This window comes from Colletotrichum siamense (assembly GCF_013390195.1).
Source record: "Colletotrichum siamense strain Cg363 chromosome Unknown KSG_Cg363_contig10, whole genome shotgun sequence".
Classification (NCBI taxonomy): domain Eukaryota; kingdom Fungi; phylum Ascomycota; class Sordariomycetes; order Glomerellales; family Glomerellaceae; genus Colletotrichum; species Colletotrichum siamense.
In genome coordinates, this window is record NW_023501023.1 from 860989 (window position 1) to 875047 (window position 14059).

The 14059-nt window shown below is 50.7% G+C and overlaps 5 protein-coding genes across 5 annotated transcripts; 2 read left to right on the top strand and 3 right to left on the bottom strand.

Moving 5' to 3' along the window:
- Positions 1-950: 950 nt before the first annotated feature.
- CGCS363_v014136 (Ophiobolin F synthase) lies at positions 951-2513 on the bottom strand (the record flags this gene model as incomplete). The annotated part of the gene is made up of 1 exon (XM_036645985.1): positions 951-2513. The coding sequence occupies one exon, from the start codon at positions 2511-2513 to the stop codon at positions 951-953; it is 1563 nt and encodes a 520-aa protein (XP_036488314.1).
- Positions 2514-4814: 2301 nt separating this feature from the next.
- Positions 4815-6449, top strand: aclL-3 (Cytochrome P450 monooxygenase aclL; the record flags this gene model as incomplete). The annotated part of the gene is made up of 4 exons (XM_036645986.1): positions 4815-4847; positions 4892-5998; positions 6050-6228; positions 6284-6449. The coding sequence occupies 4 exons, from the start codon at positions 4815-4817 to the stop codon at positions 6447-6449; spliced, it is 1485 nt and encodes a 494-aa protein (XP_036488165.1).
- Positions 6450-6622: 173 nt separating this feature from the next.
- Positions 6623-7930, bottom strand: gsfE (Short chain dehydrogenase gsfE; the record flags this gene model as incomplete). Its single annotated transcript, XM_036645987.1, has 1 exon — positions 6623-7930. One exon carries the CDS (start codon positions 7928-7930, stop codon positions 6623-6625), a length of 1308 nt encoding a protein of 435 aa, XP_036488311.1.
- A 2802-nt stretch (positions 7931-10732) lies between these two features.
- phzS (5-methylphenazine-1-carboxylate 1-monooxygenase) lies at positions 10733-12082 on the top strand (the record flags this gene model as incomplete). Its single annotated transcript, XM_036645988.1, has 1 exon — positions 10733-12082. The coding sequence occupies one exon, from the start codon at positions 10733-10735 to the stop codon at positions 12080-12082; it is 1350 nt and encodes a 449-aa protein (XP_036488161.1).
- Positions 12083-12654: 572 nt separating this feature from the next.
- On the bottom strand, positions 12655-13296 carry CGCS363_v014140 (uncharacterized protein; the record flags this gene model as incomplete). Its single annotated transcript, XM_036645989.1, has 3 exons — positions 12655-12835; positions 12914-13027; positions 13085-13296. The coding sequence occupies 3 exons, from the start codon at positions 13294-13296 to the stop codon at positions 12655-12657; spliced, it is 507 nt and encodes a 168-aa protein (XP_036488719.1).
- Between the last annotated feature and the right edge of the window lie 763 nt (positions 13297-14059).

A 14059-nucleotide genomic window follows, 5' to 3' on the forward strand; every position in this document is an offset into this window, starting at 1 on the left:
AACCCACGCCGGGAGGGGGGACCCCCGAAACCGAAATCCGGGGAAAGTAAGACCGAGGCACGGCCGAAAACCAGGGTTCGTCGGGACGAGGAGCCAATTCGCCGGCGATTTAAACTGCCGGATACCAATAGAGGTTAGAGATGGGATGGCAGGCTAATTTGCGACCCCACGAGACTATGCTTGGCGACGTTGTGCAACGAGCAGCTTGAGCGAACTTTGTTTTTCTTACCCAACGGGTTGGTCTGAAGGTCAGCCAACATCACCTAATTATGAGATGAACTCCACTTCGAATGTGGACGGTGCCACATTGCTGCAGGAGTAGGCATCCATTAGCCGCTTGAGAGTGAGATGGCAGCGAGCAATTCCTTGGTAATGCGACGAGCAGCTACGTAGAAAGATCAACCAAGGTAGAGGCACATCAGAAGAATTAGATAGGACAAATAATCAAAAATGATTTGGATACCATCACGGAGGGTGAGATGCCTGGAAAAGCCAAAGTATTTGAACGTGGGGTTATGATGAGACAATGGACACCAATAGATCGGCGATGACATGGTAAAGGCGTGCAATATATTCAAATAAAAGAGAGCATTCTTGGCAAATGGAGTGAAATCATAGCAATACAAAGTAGCTCAAGGTGGATACCGGCATTGATGACCAATAGACCTCGATGGGTTCACCTCGATGGTTTACCTCGATGAGCTCACTGCAACCACTTGGCCATCTTCTCCAGGTCGCAGACGGCTGGGGACAAGCCAGACAAGGTCTATCAAATACGGCAGAAACTGGCTTATTTTATCACGACCGTTTGCTTGGCAATAGCCTGATGTTAACATTACTGAAGCTTGCTTTACCATCAGCTACTCGGGGAACAGCGCAAATGCTTTTGAACCTTCAAATAATATCCAATAAAAGTAATCTCGACGAGGTATAGTTAACAAAAAGAAAAGCTACGCTCCTAATGGTACAATCACGGCGCCCTTGTTTGGCTTCTCGTTCTTCACACTAAGAAGCTTGAGCAGAAGGTGCATCTGAGGGTTCTCTTCCCCTGTGACGGCCTCCAATCTCCTGATCTCAGCCTCGATCTCGTCTTCCAACTTATTCAACAGCTCCCAACAGGCATCGAAGCTTCCTGCTTCTTGCAGGTACTCGATAATCTGAACCTTTCCAACGCTGGGCATCGGACCTGAACATCCAGTCCTCTGCCTGAAGAGGCCCATAATCCGGTCGCGATACTTGGGGCTGTTCTCGAGGCAGTGGATGATGAGGTACGAGAACTTGCCCTCGTCAAGATCCTCACACCACCCCTTCTGGTTGCTGTATTCCCGAGAATTGAGGTTGAGGTAGTCGTCTCGGACCTGGAAGAAGCGGCTGACCATGGACACAAGATCATCGCAGACAAACTCTTCATTTGACTCTGGATGGCAGAGGGCGCGCATCATCCTCACCAACATCCGGAAGAGTCCGCCGGTCTTGAGGTCAATCATGCTAAAGTACTCCTCCTCTGTCGGCCATTTAAGATTATACTTCCAGTACAGATCCCAGCTTTGACCGACATGCAGGTCATCTAGCTCCTCAAGGAGCACCTTCATCAAGGCGGCGTTGCCAGTAGCATGGACCTCTTGCACGACACGCACGTACAAGAAGGTGGCACTATTGATGGACTGGGCTTCGCCAAAGATCAAATGTGTCGCCGTCTTGCCGCGGCGCATGGGCGAATCGTCTTGGATGTCGTCAAGTATCAACGACGAGTTGTGGAGAAGATCGATGACACGCTTGACTACCGCCAGTTGTGCAGATGGGACCTGACACCATTGGTTCATGGCATCAATTAGGGACGATCGAACGCCTTTTGACGGCATGCCGCTGACGTAGTCGATGGGCTCGTTGATTGCCGCCGGGCCCAATTTCGGGACGTCGAAGTAACGCTTTCTAAAGTCGTCTGAATGTGAGCTCTGGCTCGTAAGTTCAGTACCGCTTCCCGAATTCTCGTCCATTGAATTCTCGCTTTCGGTGCTGGCAACACTTTCAGCAGAACCTTTCAGGGTCATCTCCTCGAACTTGACCTCTACAGGAACAACGGATGACCCGGGCTTGTCCGTTGGCAGGTGATATCGAGGGGAGTTGGCGCTCCAGAAACTGACACCAGCCGCCATCGAGCCTGCAAGTTCGACTCGCTTGCGCAGGTAAAGCCGCGCTGAAGGGTGGCTTTGGTAGAACTGCGCTCTCAGCTGAGAGTACTCAGCCTCGTACCCCAGAATGAGGTTTTTGATGCGATCCTTGCCTTCCTCGGCCGTGACGCCCTCTTTCCGCATCAAGACCGCGACGGCGTTGGTTAGCATGTCGATCTTCTGGTTCGCTTGGAAGTACTCGATATCCCAACTCCAGTAGTCATTGTTGAGCATGGCGGCCTTCTCAGCAGCCCATACAATGGGCCGGATAAGCTTCTCCTCATCATCTGAGAGCTTTTCTCCAAGCCCGAAGACAGTTTTCGTCCAGTAGATGCTGCTCATGTTAGCGACACAATCCCAATACCGGGGCACGAAGACTTACTCAAGGCCTGCACTAAGCCTTCTGAAGTGAAGGTAGTCCTCCATCGTTTCCCACTCCACACCAGCTGCTAGAGGAGTCCAGCCAGCTTTGCAGCTCTTGACGAGGTCCAAGCCAAGGGCTGAGTCTAACCTCATGAAGTCCAGCATCACACGAGCAACCAGCTTCTTCTTCTTCATGGAATCCAAATCATGGTCGCGTTGGGGTGTCTCTCCAAGCGAATCGGTCATGGCTCCTGAGAAGCCGGCCCATTGCTCTTGAGCGACCTTGTCGTTCTCAACCTCTTCGGTTGCATCTGATTTCTTAAGTCAGTAAACCTTCTCGAAATGGAAAGCTGACAGACATACCGTCGATCAAGAAGAAAAGATCCGTAAGATAAGATATGGAGTCCAAGCGTTCAGGAATGGTTTCGCAGTAGATCAAAGAGCAGAAGCTGCCCACTGGGGAGAATGACACTCTATTCGGGTCAATGTTTTGGTTACCGGTGTGCTCTGCCCAGTCCTTGAGCACGCGAGAGGACGCAGCATTTGCGAGATCGTCGCGGCTGTTGATTCTGACTGGCAAAGTTGTGAAACACCCAGTCTTCTTGACCGTCTCCGGGTCAATAGGAATTGAATATTTCCACATTTCTTCGGCCATCTTTTAATGAGTTTAGTAAGAAGACAAAGGATTGGTGGTAGCGAAAGAGGGCAATGGAGCAATGGACTCTGGGGATCGATCTTTTGCTGGAGTGCAAGGCCTTTGTATTTTCACACTTCAGTGTCTCGATGTCACTGTTGTATTTACGAGCAGCGATGCGCCCTCTTCATATACCCCATGGGTGGCGATATACGTTTCTCCGTTGGCCATTCCAGCCCTCGCGATACGACAGTCAAAAAGGTGTACCCGTGGTGAAAAAGAACTTAGAAGAGAAGGGATTTACAAGGAACGACCAGTGTGCTCTGCGCCGAGGTACAATATACAGCAAGGTGCAAATATGGAAACGGACCAAGCAACGCTAATAGACATAACCCAAGGTGTGAACACAGAAGTACTAAACTCAGTACTGAAAAGACACAGAGGTCTGCAGAGAGACATAAGACGAGGTAAACAAGGTACAAATGACTTTGCACATTGGGTATTATGGGGCATGTATATGCCGTCTCTCCCGCCCAGGCTTGTAAAGTATGGAACTCGACTAGATATCACGGCATTTCCCGAAGAATCGGGACAGATTCTCATATGACTCAAGCACCATGAACGCGATATCCACGACAGGAGATCAAAGCACTCGTCGAGGGGCTTAGTAATGACTCGCGCACCACACGTTGACCTTTAGCGGAAAGATTACTCGCTGAAATTCTGCCCTGCTAGAGTCCGTTCACGAGCCTCAACTTCAACACCAGGGGTCCATCATGTGAATTATCACGACCTCGACTGGAGAAGCTGGGGTGTTTACGGGTCAACCGTTCAATTGACGATGCATGACCCCTGAGTTGCCCCTTGCTATCAAGGAGACACTGCAGGCGCACATTCCCAATCTGGGGTTGATAGCAGTCGCACTTAGAGACAAATTCCCCAGAAAATACTCCGCCTTACAGGGCACACGATTAAGTTCGTGCTCACTTGAAGCTTGTGCTGACCTCCTCTTGGCATCCTGTGAGTGTGTAGGGCCGATGTGACCAATTGGCCATACTACACGCGAGAAGCGTACCACACGGGGACCCCGAATGTTTGTGCCCACTTATTTTACCGCCATTCACGCTCGACCATATCCAAGAACGGGCGTCGTTCGCCGGCAGTTCACCACGTGGGATATATCAAAAGACTGGCGCTCTGAAGAACGCAGTTTGTCGATTCATCAACCTTGCCCGGCTACGCCTGATCGGCACGTTTCTGCCCAAATGGGTCGGCCGCATTTGACAGTCTCGATAAGTGGGATTCCGCAAGCCTACGGATTGTTCCGCAACTCATGGGAACCTAGAGCAACATCAAATGCCGATTTTCCACGGCCAAGAGGTCTCCTGGGCATTGGAACCTAGCCCTTTAATATCAATGATTCTACAGAATAGCAACAAGTTTCTTTGCCATCTTGGCCATTGCATATTTCCCCGTCAGTGTCACACGGCAGTCAAAAAGGTGCGCCACAGGCGGCAAACTGTGAAAAAAGAAGGTTGGAAGGGAATAAGGATAGCAACTAGCCGCGTGCACATAGAAAATCGGACACCGAAGGTGAAATCGGCGCAGATCTAACCGCTCACTAGGTGTTGGACGCTCATTTAGCAATGGGTTCTATGTGGCAACTGGCCGTCTGCGCCGTAAGTTACGACCCTTTGCATTAGTCTTGACTAACCAGGAGCAGTTTGTTGCCTATCGACTCTCCATCGTTCTCTACAATCTTTTCATCCATCCCTTGAAATCTTTCCCTGGCCCATCGCATTACGCGGTCTCCTGGCTGCCAAAGTTTTACCGTCAAGTCTACAAGGCTGACTACTGGAGGCATGCCAAAGCCCTTCACGAGAAATATGGCCCAGTCGTGAGGGTCGGGCCCAACGAGCTTTCGTTTTCATCGGCCCAAGCCCTGGATGATATCTACGGTGTCAAGACCAAAGGCAAGCTTGAGTTCCCCAAGGACGCAGTCTTCTATGATGTTCGGGGCACGCCACTCAATGACTCCATGATCTCGGCCGACCAACCCACACATCGCGCGTTGCGTCGCCAAGTCGCACCCGCCTTCTCGGAAAAGGCTCTCAAGGCCCAGGAACCCATCATCCAGAGATACGCCGACATGATGATCTCGGAGCTCCGCGATAGGGTCCAGGAAGACGTCGACATTGTTGACTGGGTCACTTTCGCTACTGCCGACGTGATGGCCGACCTGTCTACCGGCGAGTCGCTGTACTGCATGGAGAAGGGAGAGATGGATCCCTTTGTCGACATGATCTTGAATGTCTCCCCCTTTATTGGCCTTCTACAGCTGTTCAATAGGCTGCCCTTGACAAGACTCCTGTACAAGATGGTGTCAAGTCAGAAGGGCCTGAAGACGTGGCTTGAGACGGTAGACATCGTCGCGCAGAAAGCCGAAAAGCGGGAGAAGATGGGCAACGATCGGCCCGACTTCATGACGATGATCTGGGCGGAGAACGACGACCGAGAGTCATGGACCAGGGATAAGATCATCAACTTTGCTCAGCTTCTTTTCTTCGCCGGAAGTGAGACGTCAGCCACGACTTTGTCCGTGGTCATGTTCCATCTCCTGACTACTCCTCACGCCTACAAGAGGTTGACTGACGAGATTCGAACAATCGAAAGTGACGAAGAGATCACTATCTCCAGACTTGCGACAATGGAGTATTTGACAGCCTGCATCGATGAAGGCATGCGCATGCGTCCTGTTGTTGCTGCAGTCATCCCAAGAGTTGGACCGCCTGGTGGAGGCATGGTGGATGGACACTACATACCTGAGGGGGTAAGTGGCCTGCAATTCCGTTCATACTTCCAAGCTAATCAACATGGTTAGACTACTGTGGGTGTACCGCAATGGGCAACTCATCACATGGACTCCAACTTCTTTGAGGCCAACTCCTACCTGCCAGAGCGGTGGTTGAAGTCTTCGGCCGACGACCCCCGCTTTGCCGCAGACCAGAAGGGTGCCTGCCAACCTTTTGCTAAGGGGCCCAGAAATTGCCTGGGAAAAGGGTAAGCCATTCCACCCTTCATCCAATGAGGACACAACTGACAGCGAGTAAAACAGCTTTGCTTATGGAATGATCCGCATGTTCCTGGCGAAACTGATATGGCACTTCGATATCGAGCTTAAACCGGAAGATCGTGACTGGGACGTGAAGCCAACCTTCACTTCCGTTGTGTTCTGGGCCAAGCCCAAGATGCATGTCAAACTGACCCCAGTTCAGAGGTAGCCGAGCTAGAAATATGCTTCTTTGAAGCCCACATTCATCAACAAAAACATTTAAAGGTCCGTCCTTCAATAGGTTTACAAAAATGAGGCCAAATTCAGATGGATTGTGTTCACTGTCCTGATAATTCTACCTTCTCTATCTCATGGGGTGCCTGTCCTCCGGCAATGATTCGTCTAGCAGCCGAGTGGCTGGGCAGCATCGACCTGCATGCTTGGCAACATGCCCAGCTTTTCCATCTCCTGATAAGACTCAAAGATACTCTCCATGGTGTCAAGAAACCCGGTCCATCCAAATCTTCTGGCCTTGTTCAAGGACACGCTTCCGAAGCTGAGATAAGCAAAGTCTCCCATAAAGAAAGTATCCGGGTCTTTGAAGGGATCATGAGTGATCTTGCCTCCAGACTCCTTCATGATCGCATGCCAGGTCTCTACATTCTTCTTGTCGGCAGCCCAGTCCCGAAGAGTGAAGCTGGACTTGTATGACAGTGGGGGTCCGTAGCCCAGAGGGGTCTTCTTGCCCGACCTGCCTTCGACTGTCTTGAGTCCTGACTCGTCATCAGGGGGCGGCACCACGCCCTTCGCACCAAACCAGCGGGCCAGCTCGGCAAAGAAACGCTCCCAGGTGAACGGACCGCCGTCTTGGGTGTTGAACGCCTGGTTCGCGCAACCCTGTTCGAGGGCCGCCCACTCGCTAAGGTAACCAGTCATGCGGGCAGAGCAGTGGTAGTACTCATACTGCCACTGCTCCCAGTCTCCCCCGAATGCAAGGGGCTCTCCCTTGCGTGCTTGAATGGCAGCGTAGACAGCGAAGGACCAGAAGGTGTTCATCGATGCGTTCGACGAAGTACCGATGACAGCAGTGGGCATGATGATGTTCCACGAAGTACCGTGCTTTGCGCAGAACTCCTTCAACATGTCTTCTTGGGGGTAGTAGAAGTTGGGCTGCAGATGTCGCGGCTGCGGGTCAGACTCCAACAGCGGGGTCCGCACACGACCAATGTGCACACCGTAGTTCTTGCCGCCGGTCTGCAGAACGAACCGGCTGGGCTTGATCTCGGCGAGCTCCAGGGCCTCGAGAAAGTTCTTGAGAAGCTTAACGTTGCTTTCGACGAGGGCTTCCGCTTCAGACCAATCCTTGTGGATGTAGGAATAGAAGAAGATGTGGTCGGCCCGAACACCAGCTTGGGTCATGCTCTTGGCGATCGAAGCAGGCTCCTGCAAAAAGTCACAGGTGACAATTTCGATGCGGGACTGAGCTTCAGAGGACAGAAGAGCCATCATCTCCTCCGGAGGGGGCTTGCGAGAGAGGCAGTAGATGGTCTTCCAGCGCTTGGGGCTGTCAAGGAGAGCCCTCATGGTGTTGAAGCCAGAGATGCCATTGGCGCCGGTGATGATGGCCGTAAGTCCTTCGAGCGAGTCGTCAAAGGTCGGCAGGTTGCGGTGAATGCCGATTTGGCGGAGATGAGAAGCTGAAGAGCTCATGATGAAAGAAGCAAGCTAGTGATGTTTAAAGATGAGGAAGAAATGGTTTGAGATGCTGATGAGAATTGTTTGAGATGGCAGAACATCTCAAGCTATTTATCATTTTGCTATCCTCAGAGCTTGTTAGCTATAATCGAGCCGTCAGAAGCACCGTGTGTAGTACTAGCCCTCCCCCTTTTTGGAATTCCGGCTCCCACTACGACGCTCCGTCATCGACTTTTTGGAGTCTGCACGTCGGTACAGTGCGAACTCCTTCCGGATCGGACCCGGCCTCACAAAATCGGACAAGATGTGGAATTGACCGGTGTGGAGCAGGTCAATCGCGGCCTGAAAGGTCCACAGATGTCCGTTTCGGGCCAGTGGCAGAGCGGCGAAGGTGCATTTTTGGCGCCGGGCCAAGGCACGACGCCCTCAACGGCCCTCACAGTGCTATTGGACAATTATGTGGGGCGGCCCCTATTCCATCCAGTCTTTGAAGAGAATCAGAGACCGACCTTGCTTCGCGCCGGGACTATCACGGAGTGGCGGCCTGCCCCGAAGTCCGTGTCGCGCGTTGAATTGGTAGAAATGATGTGAGATGTGATTTTGGAAAGGCTTTCAACTTGGTCTTGAGGGGCTTGACGTATCAGGTTGAGTTGAGGTAACTCAAGCCTACATGTAAGGGGCGCCATCATGATCCATACCATAGTACAGGAGCTTGAAAGCCACAAAGAATAATAGCCAAGGTTATGGCAGAAACATGACGATCACGAAAAAAGTTGTTTGAAATTAACCGTGATGTGTTACACAACCTTGCTTTTTCTTGATTCCCCAGCAGGACATCATGACGGCACCCCGCCGATTATCACAATTCTGCAGTCTGTAGACGACTGTACACTCTCGGCCATGCACTGCGATCTGATGATGCAACGTAAACTTGAGCAGACTAGGGTTTTGCGATTGCGAATGTGCTTGCTCATCTCCCTTGAACGCTCGGTTAGCTGATAGCCGCGGAGCCCTGTAGTGGGATAGCCGTGAGTATCCACTGCGAGTGTATCTCTTTTGAAGCAAGTCCTCAGGAGGCAAAACTTCACTGTTAATACCTCACCGCTTCCTAAAAGATTTACGGTCTGCTAATACTAGATTGATGGTTAAGCCTATTTGCCCCGGCCGGACTAGACATTGTACTGTAACTACTTGGGGACACTTGGCTTTTTGGCTCTGCATGCTGACGCGGCCACCAGTGGTTTTAAATCTGCCCATGCCTCGTCTAACAAATTCGCCATAGCTCAAGGTAGGATTTTAGAGGACTCCATGTTCCTCATCGCGCGTTTTCGCTTCGCCAAGCTGGTTGCTTGACTCAGGATGACTGCTACCGAGGACCGAGGCAAGCACACTTTACATACTCTTGAGCCGGGGTATGTTATCACGGGCAACGCCACCATGAGATTCTGTGGTATTATCCTGAAGATAACATACGGACAAGCTCCTAGTATCAAAGGATTACCAGCAAATCCTTAGCTTGAAGCGTTGAGATCCAAGGATGGTAGAACCTGGTTGCCTTTCGTTAGCAATTGCCGTACACTATGAAGTGGGTGCAGCACTTTACTCTTCAAATAAGCCCATTACGGTCACGCAACAGCAGCAACTTGTTTAATGCCTGGTGTCAATAAGAAAAGAACAGAGAGAGCGGTGTTGCACTGTTCATGAATCATGGAGGATGTTGAAAAGATTAGGTATGATTGCAGTCCTTCATTCACTCCGCGTTGCGCCTGGTATACACAAGAATCTTTACCTTGGATGATCGCGCCCTATCTCACCCGGCTTCTGATCGATGGCCTCTGGATAATTAATGTAAATATCAAACTTGCAAAAGTACTCGTATAATCCCTTCATGATTGCTTTTGGTCTTGATCCAATTGTTGTTTAATGTGTAACATCCCAGCTCGAATCGAAGTATTGAGATGGCACCGTTGATCTACATTTGAGCTAAAGCAGTTGGCAGGGCTATAGACGGGAGAAAAGGTAGTTCTCATATCGCAGTGCAGCTCGGTAAGACACCTTCATTTAGATCTGATTTTTGCTTTCAGACAATGGCATGATTTACGTCCTTAGGAGAGATGGGTGTTGAGGCAAGCCACCATTTTGGCCTTGCGCCACGTGTGGCGTTGCATGAGGACAAAAACGCATTCCAGGGCCAATCCTGAGCGACTCCGAGGTGCAATTTCCCTTCCTGCCACCCCTCGAAAGACTTTGGAGAATCCCTGACGTCCGTTGATTGCCGCGCAGACTGGCTCTAGTAGATTGCCGGTCCGGATATCAGACCTGGTAAGGTCTTGAAGTTCTAGACTTTCTCACGCAGTTATATGTGGCCATTGACATGCTGTATGTAGTTCATATGGTACGCGGCAAGATGTGCTGCATCTTAATGTGCGCGGCGGACACATCCGGTACTACACATGAGTGCCTGCGTTAGCCCTTAAAGTTCGAATAAGCTTCCAACTTCCATGAGGCTGACAATCAGGTTCAATATGGCAATACTCGTACCTTTTCAGCACGGGATCACCCGCCGCCGCAAGATCGCACGATCCGGGGTGAGCGGGGTGCCGGCAAAATGGGGTTTGGTGGATCTAGGAAAATTCTGCTCCAGATCACGGCATCAACCCTCGGCAGTCGACAGACTCCACCGTCTCCGAAGTTCGGAACTCGGGATCGACGTCACGTCCAGCTTTAAAGCATCTTTTCAATTGAGTTCTGCCACTGCATCTAGGCACAATTGTCACTGCAACCATTGGCGTGTAACTCAGTCTTGCAGCCGACACAATGCCATCCCACCGGCAACCCCAGCCCAAGATCATCATAGCCGGCGCCGGCATTGGTGGTCTTGCCGCGGCCCTGTCGCTCCACGCCGCCGGATTCACCGACATCCACATTTTTGAGGCTTCGTCGCAACTCACAACGCTTGGTGTCGGAATCAATGTCCAGCCTTCCGCCGTGCTGATCCTTCGCAACCTCGGCTTGATTGAAGCCCTGGAAAAGACAGGCATCAAGACCCAGGAATTGAACTTCTACAATCGCCATGGTCACCCAATTCTTAGTGAGCCAAGAGGCATTAAAGCGGGCTATGCTGTTCCGCAGCTCAGCATTCACCGAGGAGAGATCCAGATGCTGCTCTTGAGCGCAGTCAAAGAACGCTTGGGCGAGTCCGCCGTCACACTCAACCACGCCTTGACCGGCTTCTCTCAAGATGCCGAAGGTATCACAGCCGAGTTTTCACGACGAAGGGATGGTGCGCCAGCAGATCAGTCTAAAGTGACGGGAGATCTACTCATCGCTGCCGACGGCATCAACTCAACCGCGAGAAGAATTCTCTACCCGAACGAAGGACCACCACGCTTTTCTGGGCGTATGCTCTGGCGAGGCTGCTTGGAGCGTGATCCCTACTTGACTGGAGCATCAATGGTGTGGGCCGGTCATGCCGACCAGAAGTTCATCGCATACCCAATCAGCCAACGGTCAGCAGACAAAGGCAAGAGCTTGGTGAACTGGATTGCGGAACTCAGAATCAGAGACAAGGACGATGAAGACCTGACACCACCCAAAACGGACTGGACCAAGGCTGTGGACAAATCCGTCTTCGAGCGGCCTTTCCACGGATGGAAATGTGGAGGTCTCGATATGAAGAGTCTCATTGACGAGACAGAGAAGGTGTTTGAGTTCCCAATGAGTGATCGGGACCCGGTCGAGCGATGGAGTTTCGGCCGACTTACTCTTCTTGGAGATGCTGCTCACGCCATGTATCCCATTGGTTCGAACGGTGCATCCCAGGCCATCATCGACGCGGAGACTTTGGCAAGAACTCTTACCGAGAGTGTCGGTGATATTGAGGCAGCTCTGAAAGCCTACGAAACAGAGAGGCTCCCGGCCACGGCTAGAATCATCATGGCAAACCGCGCCAATGGCCCCGACCACGTTCTTCAACTATGTGAAGAACGAGCACCAGATGGTTTTGAGAACGTCTACGACGTGGTCCCAAAGGAAGAATTGGAGAGTATCGGTAAAGTGTACAAGCAGGTCGCCGGTTTCGAGATGGAAAGCGTCAACAAGAAAGCGAAAGAGACAGCTGAAATGAGTCAAGAGCTGGGGCTGAGCAGTCCGAAGGATTGGATTTGATAGACTTCTCAAGCCACATTCTAATAGTGTGGATGATATCAAAGAGTAAGATGCACTCTTTGATGTGAAACGCCATGCTGCTCGCCATAAATCGATTCATCAGTCAAGTACTTGTATGCATCCATGGATCTGCCATAACTCGTGCCTTCTCCTTATTGATGCCCGTCGGGAGAAACCTCGCGGCATGATAAATACCTACCGTGCGGCTTCAGTTGGTGAGTAGTCACGGTCATCTACAACAGTTCTTGCACGAATTTTCGGCACGTCGTCCTAACAGCCAAGAAGGATCGTAATAAGCCGCGATAGTACAAGCACCTTCGCAATCTTCAGGTGCGAATTCACCGGCACCCGAAAACACTCTTTGATATATTGAAGCTTCATCAGGTCCACATGCCCAATTTGCAAAGCATGTGGAGAAAACGCAGCTATTCGTTTGTTTAATTAGTTGGACTACTCTGGAGGTCTCAATCTACTCACTATTGTTTTATCGCCTCTGGGGCAGTCCTGCCGACAATCCTGTGAATGACGAGAGTCCTGCAATGAGCAATGCAAGCGATCTAGGTCAAATTTGATTAGTCCGCCATACCCGATTGCATCTGCTGGAGATCGAAAAGGGGGAGGGTGCTCACACAGCATATCATCTTTCGGCTAAAACCTGAGATATCCCATATCCAGTCGATGGATCTCTTGTCAAGCGACTCCATTGTAATATTAGTCACACCGCTTCCATCAAGGTCTCGAACGATGACATCGCTGTCATATCAGGTGTGATCAGTTAATCTGCACTGCAAGGTTCAATGCGGAATCGGATACATCTGAATCAAACCTTACTATGACTGGGGATCATTCATTGATTCCGGGCTTTCCCTCACCACGTCAATGACTGGGTTGCTGCCGATAACCATCGTACCCGTGTCTCTGGAAGATGCTTCAATCGAAGCATCACTTCAATCATGATCAGAAGTCTGTCCTTCATACAACAGAAAGCGATAGATAACTTACATTGATCGTTCCCCAAGGGCCGTAGCCACGGCCAGCTTGGTGACTTCCTCGATTTTGGGTGCTGCTCCATGAGCAACAAGCTCCTGCTGAATGCTTGTAATGAGGTCCGATTCCTTGTTGAAGTGACTGCCGTCGCTCGTGGGAATGACTCCAGCCACTGAGGTGGAAATCAATGCTGCGATCCATATGAGGATTTGCCAGGACAGATACATATTGAATTCGTCACAAACAATGACAAGAAGACCAACTTCAGAGCGAATTTGAGGCTCATATGATCTACAGACACAAATTCCTAGGTCTCTAGCCCCCAGCAGCTTCTTTAAGTATTTTGGCTATGGTTCTTTTGGGTGATCTTGGTAACACCAAGAAACTACCCAATCCCCTAGGGCTGTCATGTGTCTCAGAGACAATCCGGCTTTCCTACTGTCTTTGGTCTATAGTTGTCGTCAACATTACCACTATGAGAATGGTAGTGGGCGTTGAGACCAGCAAGGAACAACCCCCGGCTGTCGGGCACATGAGGGTTTCCATGGCGAGAGGCATGAGAGGATTGGCGACATCGTAGCAAAGAATGGGATCATGCGTGCACACCAGCCCTTGGGCGTCATATCCTATTGAACTGCTCCTAATAAGCATCCAGATCATTAGCCAATAAAAGATGGACTCTTTGTTATTTCCTTGAACTGATCATTAACTACATAGCTTCTAGTGTAACAGTTTGTCTCCTTGCGTTATTCAACGTAACACATGGAGACTCAAAGTTCGTGATCATCATCGCCCTTCCTTCGCTTATGGTTCTTTGTCAGAAGACCATTTGGAGAGATCCCCAGAGCTTACAATTACACGAGACTAGGCAGTGAAATGTGGTATCACCTTGGCATCAAATATTCCCTTGATTTTACCGCCGTATTGATAGAATCTGTTTCGTATTCCAGGCCATTTATCCTTGGTTCTATCCCCTCGCGTGTAATGGTC